At 36.5% G+C, this 21,879-nt stretch overlaps 1 protein-coding gene across 3 annotated transcripts; it reads right to left on the bottom strand.

The window, feature by feature from the left end:
* Positions 1-188: 188 nt before the first annotated feature.
* LOC130813095 (chromatin modification-related protein EAF1 B-like) lies at positions 189-20,481 on the bottom strand. 3 transcript variants are annotated; one of them, XM_057678821.1, is made up of 23 exons: positions 20,132-20,481; positions 16,930-17,129; positions 16,770-16,824; positions 16,569-16,666; positions 15,145-16,483; positions 14,566-14,685; positions 14,133-14,399; positions 12,759-12,950; positions 12,184-12,264; positions 11,809-11,866; positions 11,242-11,735; positions 11,073-11,123; positions 9,777-9,831; positions 9,501-9,676; positions 9,187-9,240; positions 9,019-9,099; positions 7,544-7,681; positions 7,263-7,379; positions 5,782-5,882; positions 5,439-5,660; positions 4,984-5,362; positions 1,567-3,334; positions 189-572 (listed from the first exon to the last, which is right to left on the bottom strand). In XM_057678821.1, exons 2-22 carry the CDS (start codon positions 17,070-17,072, stop codon positions 1,652-1,654), a joined length of 5,904 nt encoding a protein of 1,967 aa, XP_057534804.1. In that variant the 5' UTR covers positions 17,073-17,129; positions 20,132-20,481; the 3' UTR covers positions 189-572; positions 1,567-1,651. The 3 variants fall into 3 exon arrangements, with proteins under 3 accessions (XP_057534804.1, XP_057534806.1, XP_057534805.1); XM_057678823.1 differs by having other exon boundaries at positions 4,984-5,353; XM_057678822.1 differs by having other exon boundaries at positions 16,930-17,117.
* Between the last annotated feature and the right edge of the window lie 1,398 nt (positions 20,482-21,879).

The following is a 21,879-nucleotide window of genomic DNA, read 5'->3' as shown; positions in this document are numbered from 1 at the left end:
CTTGTAAAAAAAACCGCTTTACAAAACAAGGGTTTATAACTGAGTATGACAAAAGATACACTACCTCTGTATATCCCTCTTATACACTACGAAACTATATCTCTATCGGTAACTGTACTAATCCTTGGTTGCGCGTTGGGGAATGAAGATCATTATACACTACGAAACCAGGATTTGCAAGAACACTTGGGATTGAAGATCATTATACACTACGAAACTATATTCACAAAATTTCTGAAGGCATTTGCCTGTAACAATGAAGCTATCCCCTTAACTCCAATCAAAATAATACATGCAATATTGGGGTAAAAAGGAATAAGGCCCCACATGGATGAGGGGGAAACCCAAATTTGGGTGTAAAAGAAAAAAAAGTGGTTAACAAAGATAGAGAGGTGAAATCCTGTACACATACCTCTGTATATCTCTATCTTCTTACAGCTCTAAGCAGTGGTAATTTACATTATAAACTCCAAAAAAGTCTGTCTAAACTTGTCAAGTCAGTGACCTGGAAGTTACCATCATCATCCCATTTACCTTTGCTCGTAGTGCCCCTGCAAAATTAACAGCTTCATCTGCAAATCGTTTTGACCTAGTTAGCTCTGAGAATAAATAATAACATCAAAGATCATAAACCTTCAGAGACATTAAATGAAACACAAGTAATCTCGAGAACTTTCATTAGCCAAATATAAACAAGTTAGTCACAGCCAACGTGACCAGTGATATAAATATAGGATGCACAGCAAAAAAAGGGTAATTTACAGGGATCATCCATGCACTTGATAGGACAGAAGAAGAAAATCTAGAGTGAAGAACAAGATTTAGATCAGAGAGGCATAGGAATTAGGCACAAAAAACCCAAAAAAACAAAGTTAGCTTAATCACCGAACTTAAAGCACAACAAAAGCAGGAGCTACTTATGTTTCTTCCCTCTTCAACTAAATTCTCCTCCCACCGTGCACAGTTTATAAGGGAAAATAAAAAAGAAATAATCAGGTCAACTTCCTAGTTTTGGACATGTAAACCATCTTAGATTAGAGCATGAAGTACGAACTGCTGAATGATCATCCTAGAAGGAAAAACAATAAGGATCACCAACAAAATTACATCATCGCAAAAGATGGAAGATGCGTGATTCTGTTACCGGTGCACAAGCTCGGGCATAAAAGGGGTTGCCCAAAATGGGCCACAACTCTGATTCTTGAATTAGCGGAGTACCAAGAGATCAAATTGTTGGATAAGGAAACCACAAATCAGGAAAGTGCAATGGAAAAGGAATCAAGTGCCTGAAACTGTTTGGTTGAGTGTAGAAGCTACAAAAATTACACTCATCTATTTAAGAAAATGAAGATCGCATGCGCCATTTCCCATCTCACTCAAAAAACCAGCCAAATGTTACCTTCTCAACAAACTATAACTTGCTCCAAGAACAAAACACACATCGAGAATAACAGAGATTGAACAACCCAAAACTGATCTGTCAAAATTTTTTAAAAAAATATTGTTTTTGAAACATATTTTAGATGCATCAGAAGGTCCACAAGTTAAGTCACCATTGACCCTTACCTATACATTGCTGCTACAAGGGCATGCCAACTTGATCCTGGCAGAAACAAGCATGCCGAGCCGTGCTCACAATCAATAATGAGAATCATTCCAATCTGGAATTTGGGGATCTTGTGAAAACACTGTTTTGCCCAGCTTGAATCTGTGACTGAGGCTGTGGCTGTGACATACTTTGGGGTGATTTTTCAAGCTGCGGCAGCTGATGGGGTGACTGCTTTTGTGTTAATATAGGTTGAAGTGGTGAGGGGCGTTGTAACTGTGATTGTTGGTGCTGAAATTGCACCCCATTTCCATGAGTTGCCACGTTACCAGAAAACTGTCTTTGCACCAGACTATCACTAACTGATGGTAATGTCTCGTTACATGATGAGCTTGTACGAGTTGGGCTGCTAATAGGAACTGATGGAATGGATGTATTAGTCATTGCAGAATCGCCTGGAGATTCCTGAGCTTGTTTACTCGCAACAGTGCTGGCAGAAAATGAAAGAGGTAAACCGCTTGTATTTTCAACACATGATTTTGCAACACCAGCACTTAAATTAGATTTGTTCACAAATTGCTGCTCCACTGGCGCAGTATCAGGTTGTGACTTGGCCGTGGAATCAGAATTCACTTGCCGTTTTGGCTGAACTGTCCTCTGAAGAGCAGGTTGAGATTGACTAGTTGGCTTAATTGGAGGCTGTGAATGCCCTTGCAACTGTTGATGGTTAAGAGGAGGTACTGCCGTCGATGGAAGACCTTGGGATGCGCCTGAAGATGCTGGACTAGCAGAAACCACAGGAACCTGGCCTTCGTTGCCACCATCTAACTGTAAAGAATTCTGTTGTACTTGCTTGGGTGTTGCCGGAACAGTATTTACATATGATTTTTGATGTTGCAAATGACTCGAAGTCTGAGGTGAAGCCAGAGATTTTGATGGTTGCATAATATTTATACCAGACCCTGAATATAAGCCCTGAGATTGCATCAAGTGCACAGCTTGCTCCCCTTTCTCAGCAACTTGGTTTCCAGGGTTAGCTGTAACGCCATTCAGATGAGATGGGTCAATGGGTTGATTCTGATGCATGACCAAGTTATTTCTCCCCATTCCTTTAGAATGTTTAGCCTGCTGTCCAGACTGTGATTGTTGGCGTTGTTGTGGATGCTGCCTACTGGATTGCTGATACTGTTGCTGAAGCTGCTGTACTTGTCTTTGACGTTGCTTTCCCATCTGATTCATCAATCCATTTCCACTACTTTGAGCATTCCGCACAAGTCCTTGAGGTGATACTTGATGCTTTTGCTGCTGCGATGACTGTGAAGATACATGAGTTATGGGAGATGGTGTAGTCAACGGAGGCAATGATACAGGCTGAGAAGAAGATGGTGATTGAAGTGACGAAGCCTGAACTGATGATACGGGTATCTGACCCGGAGTATGAGCATGTGTCATCAATGCACTAGAAGACGGAAGCTGTTGCTGTTGATTCTGTCTCTGCAACAATCTTTGTTGAAGTTTCCTGTCCCTGGCAATGCGTATATAGGCAGCTTGTTGCTCTGGAGTAACAGAGTGATTTGCTCCAGAAAGATGCGCATGTGGACCACCCAGCACATGAGAATGTTGCTGTGGTATTGGATGCTGCTGGTGGTGATGTCCAGCATATGATTGAAGTGGTGGAGAAGTAGTCTGATTAGTAAAACCAGAGCTAATTGCACCAAAGTTTGGGACCCCTGGACTACTCGATTCTGGCAAGATCATCTGTCTTTGATGGTCTGAATTTTGCCCATGCTGTACACAAAGAAATATCAAAAGAAGCTCCAAAGAAGTTGAAAAAGAACAATGAAAATTTTACGAGTATTTATGCAAACTTGAATATCCACCCTATTCACAAAAGAGTTAATTACCTTCCACCAAAGAACAAAGCTTCAAAAATCAAGGAGTCCACACTAAGGTTATTGTGGATCTCGAGTCCACAAAAGAAGTTTCATTGTCTTTTGCATCAGCAAATCTTTCTTCACTAGTCAGAAATTAAATTGCTTGATAATTATAGCTACGACATCTTCATACTCTTTCCTCTTCACTCAAACTCGTCATCTCCTAATTTTTTTTGCACATGATATGATAATTATGTTTTGTGCTATTTTTATATTTTTTTTTTGTTAAATCCTTTTAAATTGATACTTCAGAGCTGGCATTCAATCGACTATCTACTTCATCCTCAATTTTAACACCCAAAATAAAATTTTACACATTTTAGTGCTATGATTATATATAATAAAATTCCATATCATTGTTACACTTGAATTCACATTCGGATCTCGGGTTTACAATTAAATAGTGTGGACCTGGACCACTTAAGTTTTTTGGCTTTGCTTTAGTTCAGTTGAATCACTAATAATCCTCCCGCCCCCGCCCCCACCCCCACCCCCCCCCCCCCCCCCCCCCCAATTAAATAAAAAAAATAAAAAAACCTCCAAACCAGGAATTTCAATTCCTCCATCTCTATCAAAAATTCAAGTCAAGATAAAAAAAAAATAGCTACCTTGTATACTATTTATGTTTCACTGGTGCAACTAGAAAAAAAATTTATGCCACCATAAATTATGAGATTAATAGATAATGGGATATAAGACCAAAAATCTGACTTCTGTAATTATCAACTAACTTTACAAAAATAACATCTTAAACAACTATATAATGATCATGGGATTAGTGATAAAGTTAATGTTTTTATAACTAATAGGTCCACAGTTCATACTATTGCCCCTTTGTTTTTAACCCAAGTTTAGCGTTATATTTTATGCCCCCCTTATTTTTCACCCATGTTTCGTCACTACTTGTTGTAGCACTGGCAGTTTAGCAGTATGCATCTTTCCATGTTGTCTCAGAGTTCTCACTAATCCAACTACAATATCAAAGTCTTGATTCCAAATATATAGGGTTGAGTCATAAAAACCTGAAACGTGGAACATGACCCCGTTCCGCGACCCCAAAACGCTCATATCACCGGCGAAACACGTCCCCCGCGAAACATGTGTGCATAATAAAATAGGACAACTAAATTGAATTGAGGGGAGTCCTAATCTTCAATGATCATCTACAAATATTCTTCTCTTCATTCTTATCTCTCATATGGTTCAACAAATCCTAATTCTTCATGTCATTCTTCAACACTGTTATAATGTTATCCAAGTTACATCTTTCACTAAAATAGACGAAAAAATATAGGCATATAGATCTTGTTAGAGTCATCTTAATGTATTATTACAAAATTTCCGCTTTCTTAACATTTACTTATATGTGATTTAAGATATTACTGATCGAAGTCTTGTGTTGGAGAGCATACAGGGCGAAAACATTATAGTATTAATAACAGAAGTACATTAAGGCAGTTAATGAGAAGTTCTGTAAAAGTAGAGGAAAGCATACTAACTCACCCTCACCATATGCAGTGCATCACGAGATCTAAAAATTGGATTCCCTTGACCAGAAGCTGTTCCAGAGTGTATATTCATATTGGTAGACATCCCTCCAATATTGGAGGAAAGCATACTTCCAGAATTAAGCATAGATGATGACGGAGCTCCTTGAAGTCCTGGTCTTGAAGTTGGCATACTTCGGCTCATTCCAGCCACCAGGCCACCACCGTTTCCACCGGGAAGTATGCGCACACCCCGATCAATTCCTGAAAGAGACCCAGAAGACAAATTTGACGGCTGAACATTTCTACCAGGTGGCATATGATTGTACTGCTGAAGTCTTTGCTGCTCCTCCATTGGCATTGATGTCGACCTTGGGACTGGGTATCTAGCATCCCTAACCAAGCAAAAATTAACATGTTATGCTAGATTTAAAAGGTAAAATCAGAATCTGAGATCATTATGTAAACTACCGAGAGTTAGCGAACTGGGACGACTGAGATGTCAAATTGTTACCAAGACCCATGCTTGGGGAACCTGGAAGACCCTGAATTGAGGAATTGAGCCCACTTTGCGGGTGCATCGATGGGCTAGCACCCTGATTTGGCAATGTAAAACCTCCAGTATGCGGGCCTTGAAACCCAAGTGGCATTACATCTTGGTTTGACACAGCAATATCACACAGATCATGTGGCCTGTCAAAATGGGGGAAAAGCCTTGGATTAAATACAAACCCAACAGTTATAACTCAAACAGGCATTCAAAACCAATAAATCCCAAGACACATTTTTAAAAGGTGAAAGTATAAAAACTCACGTGAGAATCACCCCATTCAAATTATTTGGAATGACTAGGGAGAGTGCCGCAACATGGGAACCATGAACAGGTGCTATTTGCTTCAGATCCTGAATATCATTCTTAAAGAGCAAGAAAACACAAGCTCAGGAAATTATAAAGAGGTGATGATGAAGGCAAAAATTATAAGACACCTAGTACAGCTCAAGAACTGTAAACAGTAACCAATAGCTCACTTTCTGCATAATCATGGGCATCGAAATGAAATACTTCTGCTATCTCACACAAATTTTCAAAACAATCTTTTCAAAAATGCAACATCAAGAAGTCAAGTGATCCTATTTATAAACTGCAACTATTTGTGAGGGATAGCATCAGCTATTAAGATTCAATTCAAGGATGACTTTCTATTTGAACCAATTCAAAGTAAATCTCAAGTGAAATAAAATATTTACGAGGCATCAAACTATCCTTCTGTCAAAACTCAAAAGGATCCTTGTGTCAATCAGAATTAATTTTACTTCCAATCTTGCTTAAAAAAAAGCACATCACTCTTGTTTGTGCATCAGATGAATACAGGAATAACACCAAGGGGAACAAGAGGTCTAGAAAAAAACCATACAGTAATAGCTCCTAAAAATTTATAGCAAAACTTCAGATGCTATCCTAATAAACCACAACAAAATCTCAGGTCCGAATCAGTATTCGGGATTTACCTGACACGGAGAAATCAGATATTGAGAGAACAATAAAACATTATACGATAGAATATATGTAATGTTTCAGCCTTCAGGACATCACTTAATCCAAAAAATATAAATCATGACAAAGCATCATCCCCATAAAAATACTACTTATTCCATATGAATGCACAAAATTGAGCTTCACAAAAGAAGAGTTGATCAGCCATTATCAGCAGTTATGCACCTACAAACAGCTATCCAACTGCCTGTAATCAAATAGTTAGATAACTGCTACAGTGAAAGAAACTAGGAACATACAATTAAAGCAGCTGGCCACTGTTGCTATTACGTTCATCCTGAATCTCCGATGCTAAGCGTTAAACTTACTTTATTCATGCATCGGGAAAGAAGTTGTGTGATTTCAAAATACTGGCTGAATGAAGCACCACAATTGTGACTATAAAATCTATAGGAAAGGAAGCATCATAACTCATAATAGGCTTATGAATAGCTATAATAGTGAATATAAAAAAAGCAGATGAAGAAATAAATGTTCAAGGTCAATAAGCTTCAGCATAGTCAAATGCAAATTAGCAAACACATCAATCACTCAAGAAGGCTTCAAAGAGGCTCATCATATTATGGGGTAAAGAAGATCAGGTCATGGATGCAGTCCGGGTTTAATAGAATCAATGATGATTGACCTTACTCAAACACTCATAAATTTATTCACCTCATCACAATAAAAAAAATAAAAAAAATAAAAAAAAAACAAAAATAAAAATTTCTCTAGCATTATATCTACACATAATACGATACCTGTTTCTTCCGGTAATGCAACTGCTTTCCAATAAGAATAATCTTCTCAAAATGAGACTTAATAGTGTCCTCCTCCATCGGTCTCTGCAATTGCTGAAACAATTGTCTTGCACTGCCCTGCATATATCAAGTAGAAAAGATTCACCAAAAGCACACTCCCCCAACTCCAAGCCACAACAAGGAAAGAATCACAATTACAAGCAATGCAATTTTATATTGGTGAAGAGGGGGAAAACAACCACATTTAAAGTATAATCGACTATAAATAGCAAGGTAATTGCCTTTGGTATCCCTGGTAACGTCGAAGGATAAGGTTGAGAAGATCCAGAATCTTCAGCACTATCAGCACCATCGCCAGGAGTTTGGTCCATCAAAACTTTGTGTCGTTCCTTGCATTCTTCAGGTTTCCGGAAAATACACTGAACAATAAACCAAATAAGCAAATTCTCTTCCTAAAGAGAATATAATAATTAGAAAATATATCTAAGAGGTATAACTTAAAATAATTAGTACAAAAAATAAAAAATCTCAAGGAAAGACGAGTTTCAAGAGAGATATTAGGGGCTAGGGATGATTTGCGGATAATATTATGTGTTTCGAACAGCATCCCCAATTGGTATAGGAATAAATTTGGGTGGTAGTGGGTGGATATGGGTATGAAAAGTCCTACCAGTCATGGATAGTGGTAGGTGGTGGGTATGAGTTCTTACCCGCCCATATCCACCTGACCAGCCCCATACTCACTCAACCCATCCCATACACGTTCGCCCCATATCTGCAATGTACTACTTTATATCACTTTTGTATAATTTTATAAAAACTACTGACAAAAAAATTAAGGATATTAAATTTTGAATATTTTGAATGAAATTAGATATACAATAAAATTTGTACAGAATTTTAATTATAGAGCATATAATGCGGACTTGGAGTGAATGTGAGGCGGGTATAAGGTGTGTATACCCATGATGGATATAACAAGTTGGCAATAGTGGGTGCCGATGGCTTACAATGCGTACCAATGTGGGCAGGTGTGTGTATGAAAACTTTACCCACCATAAGTAGTGGGTATGGGTATAGGGGTGCATACACACCCGCCAGCCAATTTTTTCATCCCTAATTAGGGGGGATGCAAAACCAATCATCATATAAAAAGGCTAATACAATAACCATTTATCCACGTGTCACGCTGTGACAGAAAATATTTCTGCCCATATGCACTATGTCGACCGTATAATTTACTATTGATCATCCATGACACTGTTAACAAAATTGGTCATGTAAATTGTTATTGCTATATATATTAAGATGAAATAGTAAAAATCCAAAAACTTAACTGAATTTATGGTAATATATAAGATGCTATAATTACAAAGCTGTTATTAAAACTTCCCACATTAGGTCTCAAATTATGCATTGAATTATGTTCCTTTATCATATATCATCAGATATAATAACTAAAGAATGAAACAGATTTGATACATGTCTTCTCATTAAAACTTTGTCCGCATACTTTTAGGGTAAAATGGGAAATGAGATTATTTAAGATATTACTAAATCAAATAATTATCAAGCAACTTGGAATAAGTAAGCTAATAGTAGCAATTATGATTTTCTTGCCAAAACTACAAATCTATACGACGATATTAATTGCAAACCAAATCCGCGAAAATTTATTTTATTTTGTAAACAAACTTATTTCCATGTTTATTAAAAACAAACGGTGTATGCACGGCATGGGTATCTATCCGGTTACCTTGAATCGCAAAGTACTGTTAATAGCATCACTAACAAGCTCCCAGTTTGGACCCATATCATGAACAAGCACAATAAGTGCCTGGAGAAAAAAGGATAAAAAATCAGATAAAAATTCGAATGATAAACAAAAATAGAGCGGATGGAAGAACTAGAGAAGAAAAGAAACCTGATCTTCAAATGAAGACCATGGGCTGCCTGAACCAGGCTGTACAGCAGGCACCTACAAGATTCATCAATTCATGTTATAATCACATGAACACAAGAAAAAACCAACGACAACCCAGTTTAAATCCTACTAATATGGTCCAAGGTCATCCATGCATAAAGCGGAAAACACCCTAGTCAAAACTAGTCTAAAGGCTGTTTCTTCATACTATATTCATATGAATTATTTCAAAAGATAAACTGATAATAAACAGAAAAAAGATGGCAATGAACAATAAGACATGATTAGGCGCAACAGCACAATTAACAAATTACCTTAAGTGCTTTAGCTTTTCTAATCCTATCCCGGACTTGCACTTTAAGTATTCTCTGGCTGGAAATGTTACTTTGCGAAGTAACTGGCGAAGCAATTGGTCCACTTATGGGCATGTCAAATGCATTTTCGGTGTACTTCAATGTCTTTGGCTTCTTAGAATGTTGGGCAAACACAACTAAATATGAAAGATACAAATTTATGTAATAACTATAAGTTTACCTGTACAAAATATATATACCAAAGAAGATAAAACAGGAAAAAAACTAATGGCTTACCGCCAGTCCCATTGGACTCAAGAGGGCTATCCAGTCTTTTTCGCACATGATCCTTCTGCATAACAAAAGAAAATGTCAGATGTTTATCACCAGGCCCGATCAGAATGACCACACACAAAAATCAAACCCGACATAAATCAAGAAACTAGCAAGAAAAGCATTTGTGTTTAAGCTGATATAAAATTTCAGAAACTTGCACGATTTCTTGTATGGCACTTTAAGCCATAACATATTTCAATACACAACTAAAAGCCTTAAGTACACACATGTTGTAAGAACATATGTTTGAGTTGCACCAAACAAGCCATAGAAGTGTATGGACTATAAAAAGAACTACTTCAGTAGCTAAGTGAATTGAAGCTATTGCCTCATAGAAGTGAAAGGAATCATCATCATCAGACTTAAGTTGGTAGACAAAATCCAAAGAAACGCTAGATGATCACTGGTAGGCAATATGGTGGTAGAATCTGCATGCAGTTTTGCAGGGAAAGTCCAGTCATCCATGCCAATATCCATCGTAATGCTTAGTATCCCCGCGAGTCCCACAAACCATTTCTTCATTACAGATTTTTGTCAACAAATCATTATCATACTCAGTGGCAGCTAAAATATACTATCCTCAATATGCAACACTTCTCAAAACATGCATACCAGAGCCAATGTAAATTGTTAATTGTTCATATCTCTAATTGTACATAAGTAAAAAGTATAAAAAGTTATATTTATTTAAACTATATATTGAGAAAAATCTAAGAAAATCTCATTTTATATGACTAAATATTTGTTAGAGATAATTCACTAAAGAAGAACAAGAATAACGTAAAATTCAAGGTGTTGCTAGTAAAAAAACACTTAAGATGGTATGTCACATAACATATTGTTAAAAGTGGGGCATCATCAACAATCACCATGACATTTTAAAGGTATTTTACAGGCAAATTCATGAATCTATTACCAATATCATTGTTTAATTCTACCTACCAGGCATGCTGTTAGATTTATCAGAGATAAATCTTTTCAAGGGAAAGTATGATAGAGAAGGATCAGCAAACTGAGGGATCTTTCTAGGACTCAGGCTTAAAAGGAACTTCCCAGACGTGGCTAAGGCTCTCAAAACAATAACCCAAGAGTATGCCATGGATACTAAATCATATCATATTATGGTGTTAGGGATTCATATCATCAAACTCACCAGATTTTCTTTGCTTTTATCAGGTTAGATAATAGAACATCTCGCCATCTCATAAAAAACATGTACCAAAATGTAGAGATGATATTCAAAAAAATACGAATCACCTGTTCATTATGCGCAGAAGGATCAATCTGCCACCCCGAGTATGCTGAACTCTGTAAAAAACAGAAATTGAAAATTTTGCAACAATAACGTAGGACAGATATTGAAAGTGAAATGTTCAAGTTAGATCAAATAACTTAGTAATCAGCATCTACTTTTACAAATAGTTACCTGATTCTTAATTTTCTTCTTTTTCTTAGACTTTGTTAGAAATTCTGTATCATATAGAGACTGCTTGTCGAAGTCCAAAGGAGAATCCACCTCAGATCCTCTTGCCGCATTAGCAGCACGTGGAGTGCTCAGATCATCCTGAAAAGAGTTAGTATCTCCACTGGAAGCATCTGTCCTGTTTGGCATTGGGGAAATGCCAGCAGACCCAACCCCAATAGGACCAGTGACTCTCTGCCTCGGGGCAGTTCGCACCCTTTTTATGGGAATAGACCCAGTATTGGAATTGATGGCAGGTCTTTTACTGGGCAACAAGGGCCCGTTTTTCTCCAGGCAGCGCCCATAGCCAATTTCTACACCAATTTCATATGATCTAGGAGCATTAAACTTCATATTTTTCCGTTTCTTTTTATGTGGTCGTTCACCATCAAGTGATCCTAAAATATACACATGTTTTCCTTCATCTTCCTCATAGTCATCCTCTTGATATCCAATTTCTGTAGGTATGCAAGTGTTAAAAATATGCAATTATTCAAAGGCGGCGAAAAAATTTGTAATGATGAGCAGTACCTTCGGTGGGCTCATACATAGAAGTATCAACTTCCTCTTGTATATTGTTGCTGGCCCTCTGAATAAGTCATGAGTGCAAGTATGCACAAAAAGAAAAGGTTATACGTCCCTTAAAGAAACATGTTTATAGGGGGGGAAAGAAACCAAAATATCAATTGCAAAGCTCAATCATTCTGGAATTATTTTGCAGTACTGTCTGGAATCATTATATCACAAATGAAAAAAAAAAAAAAAAAAAAAAAAAAAAAAAAAACTAACTGCAACTCTAAAATATCTCCCTCACTGCTAAGCTATTCAAGATGTAACTCGGATCAAATAACTAAATATCAGCAATAAGAATTTAAGATGCCATTAACAAAGACTAGACGGGTATACCTCCAACTCTGCCATATATGATTCAATTGATTCTCTGTAGGTCTCCATTGCACCAGGTGGAACCACATAGAAGAGATTTCCCTAGAGAAGGTTAAAACAAACAGAAAATAAGGCATCTTATAAAGAGTCACAAACAGTATTAACTACTATACATGCACATCATTATCGGCAAGTATCAATAGCAGCTAGCAGCGCCCGATACTCATTTTACTGGACTCTTCATTCACGTTAAGTACAATTGCACATGATGGTCCCAAAAAGGAGAAAGAGCCCCCACCATCACCTGGACTCTAGAAAACTAATGAACTCACTAGAGCTATCCAAAACAGAAGTACACAGCCCCATATATATCCATCAAAGCATCACAAACATATCAAACAGACAAGGCAAAGTACATAACAGAGTTACAAAAGCAGAGATGTCCTAAAGTTCTACCAGATGAGAAAGCAACCATATTTGCACACCTTGATATTAAGAGTCACAAGTTCACCCCATAATCCGAAATAGATGGCCATGTGTCTTGAAACCATCAGAATGATCTATACCAATCAATAAATCGAAAAAACAAAGCATACCTCTGTAAGCTGGTCTTGCCACAAACTTTCTGTTGAGCCAATATCACAAGGTACATCTGGAAGCTCTAAACAATCAACTGTGACATGATGTGGTAAAGAGCAATTATATTTCAAAAATCTAACAGCGTATCCAAAGACAGCGAGATCCTGCTTTTGCCCCGTAGATTGCTGCTTTTCTTCAGAAGCCACATCCTGGTTAACAATAAATTTCAGCAAAAAAGAAGCACTTGAAAGCATTGTTCCTATATAATAACAAAAACCATTAACATGTACGACCTAACAGCAACATCCCATCACCCCAGCGCCAATTCATTAACACCAACTAGAATTATAAAGTTCAATTTTTATCATAAATTGACTCATAAAATCATGTACTCTACTACATTGCGAAAATCAAAGTGAGAGCTTTTTGTATGCTGTGTAGCAAACTCAAAGAGACAGAAGGAGTATAATTTTTATATATGTGAAGTTGCAATGATGTTTGCTATTAAGGTCAATCTGAAAAAAAAAAAATTTGTACTAACAAAGATAAGGTTTGCATACATCAGACCCCGAACACCGCTAGGAGGGACTTCGGAGCCATTTAATAGTATTTGGGTGACGGAATGTTGATGTCGTACAAAAATAATATCATCCAAGACAATCCGATCACACAAAATAGACCAAAATGAAATCTTACTCATTTATTCGAAAATACAACACAAAAGGAAACAAAAAAAATGTAGGCATCCTTTGAAAAGATCACAACTACTCAAACTACAGGAAGGGAAGAGAAAGTACACCACATCAAGTTAAAGTAAAACATCATAATGTAAATTTTAGCAGATATGCTTCAGATCCAAGTTCACATTATTTCATTTCTAAAACTACACAGCATTCTGGTTAATGAAAAGGGGGCACTGTTACAACTCAAGCACTGAGGACAGTACACTCACCCTACAAATATCAAAAACTCTACATCCAACTTACTAGACAGCACGTACCCAGAACAAATTATGAAACGTTGATTTGAAAATCCATAACTGCCCTTTTAAACAATGGCTGTAAAGCATCAAGGGAAACTACACAATTTACTACTACACATGAACAGAGACAAGGTTATTCATAAGGGGAAAAGAATAAAAAGCAGCCTTGAATTCGGAACCTCCAAAAATAGATATGCGACCGGTTAAAGTGGGACACAGTGGAGTGGCAAGTTAAATTCAGATTACCTGGATAAACAACATATAATGACAATACAAGATAGAATAGGTTAACAAAAACCAACCCTTAACCTCACATAGATTGAAGACGCTTTAGTAGCATTCGGGCATGGAAATGTACTTGATTCGGATTTCAGATGTGGAAAATATAGAATAAATTGACAGACAATACCTTATCAGAACCTCCAACAGCACCCTTAGTGGGTACACTTTCTTCTGCCCCAGATGAAAGAACAACATTACATTTCTCTGACTGAGAAGAGGCAACACTCTCCGAGAGAGAACAAGCTGAATGCCAAAAATCAATCACAGCCTTTGCCAAGGTGCGGGCTACACTTTTCTGCTTCCAGCACTTACTTCGTTTCTGCATCTTTAATCGAGAAGCAAAGGCTGCGCGGTGACAAATTTGAGCAGCAGCAGTCATCTTCCAAACACGTTCCTATGTAAATTCCGAAGTGCAAAAAATGAGATGATAATGATAGAGTACGTTAAAATAGCTTCCTGAAGGGTTGTGCAACGAATCATATAAACTCAGGATTCACAAGGAGGTAGCTAAAAGGCAAAGGAAAATCAAAATGCAGCAAAAAGGGTTCTATTAGACAAACCTGTGTAAAATCATTTGCTAACCAAATCATCTCTTCAATGACAAAATCCCACTGAGACTTACATCGGCTCTCCCTCGGCATCAAACCAACCGATAACTCTGCTATTCTATTACGTTTAGCCTGTACAAAGACCAAAAAACAGTGAAGTGTGAAACGCAAAGCTATGCATGTGTCGCATTCCAAAGTGTTCGTACCGAAACTGTACAAAAACTCAGTTCGAAACATTGAATTGATCTTTCTCGTTTCTCGTATCTCATTTGCATTAATATGGAAAAACTTATCTTTTAGTCTGTTAATGCTATTGTTCTATTATGTTTTACTTTTGTGATACAAGACATATGATTTATGACTAGTGTTATGGTTTAAATTCTTTCTTATGATCAATGTATTTGGATAACATGATAACGCGATCTCAGCTTACTTAGATCAAACTTCGATTCCTAAGATTCCAAAACACTAGATTGATGTTTCTCGTTTCGTTTCTTGTATTAAATCAAATTTCGTTTTGTGTAACATTGACAAAAACCCTAAGCCTACCCAAAGGCCAAGACACCATGCACAAGAGAACTTAAAAATCACCTCTATGATCCGTGCCTCTTCCAATACCCTGTCCTCATGTGCCTTATCAACCTGCATCTTCTGGCTTTCACTAGAAGTAAGAGGATTCAAAGTGGAAGGTGGTACAAGTAAATCATTCTTATTAACCTCGTGAGAAGGCTCCATTGAGGAATGTGTACTCTCTGGACAAGAACTCTCTGCTGTGGGAATGGAATCATCAATGAGACAATGCTTTTTATCTGATTTTGTCGCAGCCTGCTCAACTGGTACTAGCTTCTCCAAATTAAGACACTCAGCCTTGTCTCTAGAAGAAAATCCATCTATGTTAACTACTTTCTCTTTGTCAGCAAAGCCATTGCCTGGGTGGCTGACAAAATTCTGATCCTCCTTAATGCAAGAAGCACTTTCCACATGATTGACAGCAAGCTTTTCATATAGCCTTTCTTCATCGACACTAATAGAATTCTCCCCAGGAGGTAGCTTGGGCTCCATGGGGGTCCCATTACATTCTATGTTCTTTTTAGTATACAAATCACTCTTAATATTTCCATTTCCATCTACACTAAAGCTAGTATGGGTGCATGAGGACCCAAAATCTAGACCTTTGGTTAAAACTATATTCTCACTAATATGAGCATTGTCTAGTGTTGACATGCCCTCCCCATTGATCTTACCAGACTCATCCAATTGTGCAGCACTTTCAATACCTTCTTTTTTCTCTATATCAAAACAAGGAGGATCTTTCGCATCTGCCGCAACTATATTTCCGTTTCCTTCAACTAAATTGGGCTCAACAGTAGTTGTAGCATCAGTAACATCATCGGCTTCTAGACTTGCTTTTTTTAGTTCTTTTTGTGTTTCTTTTGAACTTATCAGCTTACCTTCAGAAACTTCACTGTCTCTTAAGGTTGTAGATAAATGCAGAGCATGTGCACCATCAGACTCTACTTCAAGCTGATTTTCAGATACAGCAGGTTTGGAAAGCAAAGCATGTCGACCAGGCAAAGAATTAGGTCCACCACGAGACACCATGTCGTTGGAACTTGATCGAGGACCACCATCACGGTTTGGCCTAGACCGGTTTCTTCTCCTATATGCTTGACTTCTTTTGGGGTTGAATATAGGGGAATCTTCAGACTCCTTGACATTTTGTCTCCCATCAAGCTGAGATGAATGCTCAGGAGTGATGCTAACTCTTGTAGGATGTTTAGACTTTCTTTCAATTTCAAGAATTTCATTCTCACCATCAAAGTTATCAGCACTATTTGGTTCACAGGTTGTAGTGGCACCCAATCTCCCACTACTTTCAACAGAATCTCCATGAGGTGAGGCAGTCAATGCAAAACTACCTTTTGCTTCACTACATCACAATTAAATCAATAAAGTAACAAGTGAGAAGTCAATCTTGTCCATACTTCACAAAGAAAAAAAGTTTTAGGAACTACCTAGTGAAAATCTGATCTGGGTGTTGATATGTGTGCGAGGTAGACTGGACACTCACTGACGCTGCATGACCAAACTTGAAATCTAGAGGGTTTCCACCCTGCAAAATATAACTGCATCAGCAATCCAATGATTGGAAAATTTGTAAGATCAGCAACAAAGGCTAGGATGGATGCAATGAAAAGGATTATAGATCAACTTACTTTCTCAAGAAACTCAAGTTCTCTCCTTCTCTCCTCTCGAACATCATATTCTAGCCTGTCATAAATGGAAAACGATATATAGGAAGAAACCATAGTAGCTAAAACAACGCAAAACAGAAGGCTGTATTAGAAAGCCAATCCCAGTAAAAACATATCTTACCGTAGCTCAGCCTGTGCTTTCTCAATTGCTACTCGACGTGGAGAGGGTTTGCAACCAATAGCAACTCCACCATCAACAACTCCTCCCATGGAATCAACCTCAGCATTTACGAGGAAAGTAGATCCGGAACTAAATCCATGCATTCCTCTCAAAAAGCTAAAGTTGCCCCCCTTCCATTGGTCTAGAATCTGATTAACTCTCTAAAATGAACAAAAACCGTTACTCGTCTTACAAGCTTTTAAAAAGAAATAAAACCAAAAAAATGAAAAACAAGATGACAAAATGAAAGTCAACAACGCCAAAGTCTTCATCCCATCAATTGGAAAAAAGAAAACAAATAAGATGGCAGAAAGAAAAAAAAAAGCAGGGGAATTTTTCTCAGTTCGCTTTAGTCAAACAACCCATAAAAAACTAAAGTTCAACTATCATCTAATCAAATATAATACCAAAGATTTACAGTGGTTAGCTTATAACCAGAGTTGCATCCACCTGTTGAACCACATACACGGACCCTACATCTAAAAACACTAGATCATTATCGTTGAATAAAACAAAAAAGAATTGGAAGGGTAGTGAACTAGGGTCAAAGAGAAAAAAAAAACAGCACGGTAACCACAACATAGCCACAGCTACAATGAATAACATATATGAGTATAAATGAACAGCCTTTTTCCACAGTAATATGCTGCAGGCCTGCAATCATTCATCATTAATCTCATGTAGACAAGATAACGTTTTGAATCTATTACCTTTTATTGTGTACTTAACTTTAAGAAAAGTTGCCTTAAGCACCAGTCAACAGTTAACAGATAATCTCTCTGATAAATATCTATACAAATGTAAATAAACATCTAAATTCTAGATTGACACACACATCCAAAACCCCCCAACACGCATGTACACCTACAGGTGAGATCTAATGGAAAGGACATTAAGATGGAAATCCAAGAGAGCTCTAAAGCATAGGATGAATGGTAAGTCCAAATCTTTTTGGTGTACCTCACTCAAGCATATTAGAAAATATGCTCAATATTTTCTCCTAAATCAGCATAAACGTCTTAACATTAAACTAATGAGCCCCAAAAAAAGCTCTCATCTCTGTCCACAACAATCCTCTTCTCTTCACCCCTACACATACATCATATATATTCCCCTCATTTCCCTCTACCAGAGGGCCTTATCTTTGACAAATTAGTAGCCATAAATTAATGCAAACAACATCTAACAACTCACTAGCAACCAATCAAGGGGCCAGGCATTTAAGGATTTCATTAGCTTCAAATTATCACAACCTAAGTGAACAGGAAAATTCAAAAAAGATAAAAATAACTTGGAAATGAAGCATCATCAATTCATCAGTTACAAAGTTGCCTATTTAGGCTACAATGGCCCACTCTAACTTCAAAATAACTATGTGTGCGTGTGCGTGTGCGTGCGTGTGCGTGCGTGTATGTGTGTGTGCGCGCGTGTGTGTATGCTTGATGCAAAAATATATTAGGCATGTTCACCTCAAGCTAAAAAGTGAGAACAAAAGTTGAATGGCCAAATAAAAAAAGATAGAAAGATAGAGATCAGAAGTACAGTAATGACTTTAGGAAACCAACAAATAATAGCTTATTAAACCTTCACTAAAAGGCTTGCGAATAAATGAGCTCTACTAATGACTAGCTAACAATTGTAAAACTGAACAAGAGAATGGGGACAAGAATAGGAATGAAGTTCTTAAAAGAAGGGTTATACAATCATTTTAAGAAGCTAGTACATGTGAGAAAAGGTATCATGTTATTCCTACGTTAAGTGTCAAGGCATAAAAACATACATATATCTAAAATAATTTTTGGAAGACATGTGGTAATAGCCAATAGGTAAATATGTATTTGTGGGTCTGTATGAATACATACATATATATATGCAAGCATGTCAGCATGCGTACATGTATGTTCAGTGTATCAATATCATCCCACTTGCTTATATCTACTAATTTTTGTTAGTTGGTTCTCTTTCTTGATTATTCGACATAAGTAGGCATTAATCTGGAACAATAAACATGAGACGCGCAGATACTTAAGCATTCAACAAAATTTATTAATTGAATATAACCACCCATTACAGATGGTCATTATGTATGTAGTGTGGTGTAGGGATCTAAACTCAATGACATCAAAAAATAAAGCAAATCTATCTCAAGCAACGACCACCGTCACAAAGAAGTTCGGAAACACGCATCTAATATTAATTCATAAAAATCAGGAGCTTGACTCTGCCATGTACTGCTGAGGTATATTTAGGTTGATATCAATGTTTTATTCATGAAACAATAAAGAATACGATAGGCAAACATAAACTCACTGCACTGGATTGGCTGTTAATACACAAAAGATAAAGTAGTCCCCCATCTTTGCATATTTAATATGCCACGTTAGTTAAGTAAATAAAACTTGGTATAAAATAACATATTATGTGCACTTCTTATTTATATAAGTTGGTGATGATGTTTGCGGCCAACTATAAAAAATCTTAGATATAATAACTTAAAGGGTAAAGTTGTGTACCTCTAATGCCACTAAATGCGTTGGAATAAGGTATCTTGTATAGCAAAGTAGGAAACATCAGTCAGCAGTCAACATACACTACTCACATAATACAACCAATACAAAGTGCACAAACTACAAACTTGAATAGTACTAAGGTGGAAGACAGGCTACTTATAGTATACTACCAACAAAATAAATTCAAAATCAAGCATACGAGCTAGAATAGATGATAATTCCTAGTAAAAATTCCAGAAATAAAAAGTTAACCAGGAGAACATATTTCACACAAGTAAATTGCACCCAAAAGGTAACATTTCAAACATATAAAAGTAAACTAGAACTGGCGCAAAAATTAGCTTCACTTTACATCACCAATATTCTCAAAAGTATATTTGCATTCAATGCCACACATTAAAAACTCCAAACTACAAAGCACTAACAATATGACAGCAATTTATGGTAATCCCAAAAAAAATTGAGCAGCATAATGCGTGAAGAAGCAAATTTCCACATCACGCGACGCATCAACTGAACAAAAAGGGCAATATCAACAAAAATTGAACACAATTAAATTTTCCCTAACCCTAATTTCCGAAACATGATTACAATTTCTAGGGTTTGCGAGTAAAACGAAAAAATAGGTCAAAATTGAGGGTCGAGAGGATCACCTGAACAAAATAGAAGACCCACAAACCGTGAAACCCTTAAATAAATAAGCTTCGGACAACAAAAGGCAAAAATGAAATCCGTTTGCCCTAATTAAGACGAACTAGGGTTTTTTTAGGGCTTGCGAAATGAGCAAAATTGAATCTTCGCCTCTATAACCCAACGTAATCGAGTACCCAAATTTGATGAAGTTAAGGAAAATTTAGCTCTTGAATTGCTCGACAAAAATGTGGAATCATGCAAACACGTCCTGAAAATCGAAGTAATATTTGCTGTTTTTGTTTTGTTTTTGTTTGTCTCCCCTCTCAGAAAAAAAATAGCTTTTCGACCTCGACGTTGTTTGTTCCCAATTTCAAAAAAAAACTTTTTAAGAAAATAATTATTTTCCTCGTGTGTTTTTTTCTCCAAACAAAAAATAAATGAAAATGTTTGTTTTTTTAAGGTCTAATCTGTGAATAATTCATACTATTTATTATTTCTAAATAATTTAACTTTTATATATTTTTTGCTGACAACGCTCATCTTCTCAATTTAATCGGCTACTGTATGTATTTACTAGCCGTTACACTTACTTTTTTTTCTTATGCTTTCTCATAGGTCTAGTTGTACTCCTCTTTGGTTCTAGATACCTACAATAGCTGGTTAAAATGTGGCAATTGGTGCTGCCAGCAAAAAAATACAAAGGTTAAATTATTTAGAAATAATCAATAGTAAGAATTATTCTCAACATATATGCAATATGTTGAATTATTTAGGACAATTTTTTATTTGTTAATAGTATGTAGGTGTTTTCTCGTAACATGCACGATGTATTAAATAAATTTTTAAGTCATTATTATTATCATCATTATCATCATGCTCTGTATACTTTGCTAATAGTAGTAATGATTAAAATCAATGGAGGAATAAAAAACGGGTGACCATAACCTAATCAAAGGAGATAAAGGAGGTTGTCACTACTGAGATTTTTTTGACTCTAGAAAGACCTTTCACATTTTCTTAGGCCGGCTACAATTTTTTTAATCAATTGTGATGTATTTCACCTTTATCAAAGTTGCATCAATGACTCAATAGTCTTACTTTGCAAATGCATAGACCATCACAATTTATTTTTACGCACCTTTGTAGTAATGGATGCAACCTCTAGCTTTTCCTTTCAAACCATGATTCTTAGTTTTGTCTAATTGGTGCTCATATATCCACTCTTAACATTTAGTCATTTACATATTTGCTACATACTTCTTATTATTTTCCTAACTAGCCAACACTCTTCTCTACACAACAAGTCGTATTAAAAAAATAACTCCGTAAAATTCAGCTTTTAACCCTACTAAGAATCTCCTATCATGCAATATTTCAATAATTGTTTTTCATTTAAGCCAGCTTGAATTATGTTCATTACATCTTCATCAAATTCCTCATCACTTTGAGCTTTCTGATCATAAATATTTTAAGTTTAACTTGTACAACACAATATTTTCTCAAATGGTCACATGAGATTCTCCCACTTTCACTTTCCTACTAAAATACATTTCATGTATTTTGTTTTAAAGCGATTTACTCACATCATTTTCCTTTTAGAGTCACCCTTCTATCCTATATCTTTATCACTAATTTCCGCTATAAGCACAATATCATCAACGACTAACATGCACCAAAGAACACTTTTGCGAATAAATTTGGACAACTCATCTAGTATTATACACACACTCATATTTTGATAAAATGTCTCATTTGTTTTTATGCACTA

The sequence above is a fragment of the Amaranthus tricolor genome, chromosome 5 (genome assembly GCF_026212465.1).
Source record: "Amaranthus tricolor cultivar Red isolate AtriRed21 chromosome 5, ASM2621246v1, whole genome shotgun sequence".
Taxonomy (NCBI): Eukaryota; Viridiplantae; Streptophyta; class Magnoliopsida; order Caryophyllales; family Amaranthaceae; genus Amaranthus; species Amaranthus tricolor.
This window is presented reverse-complemented; position numbering and strand designations above follow the sequence as displayed.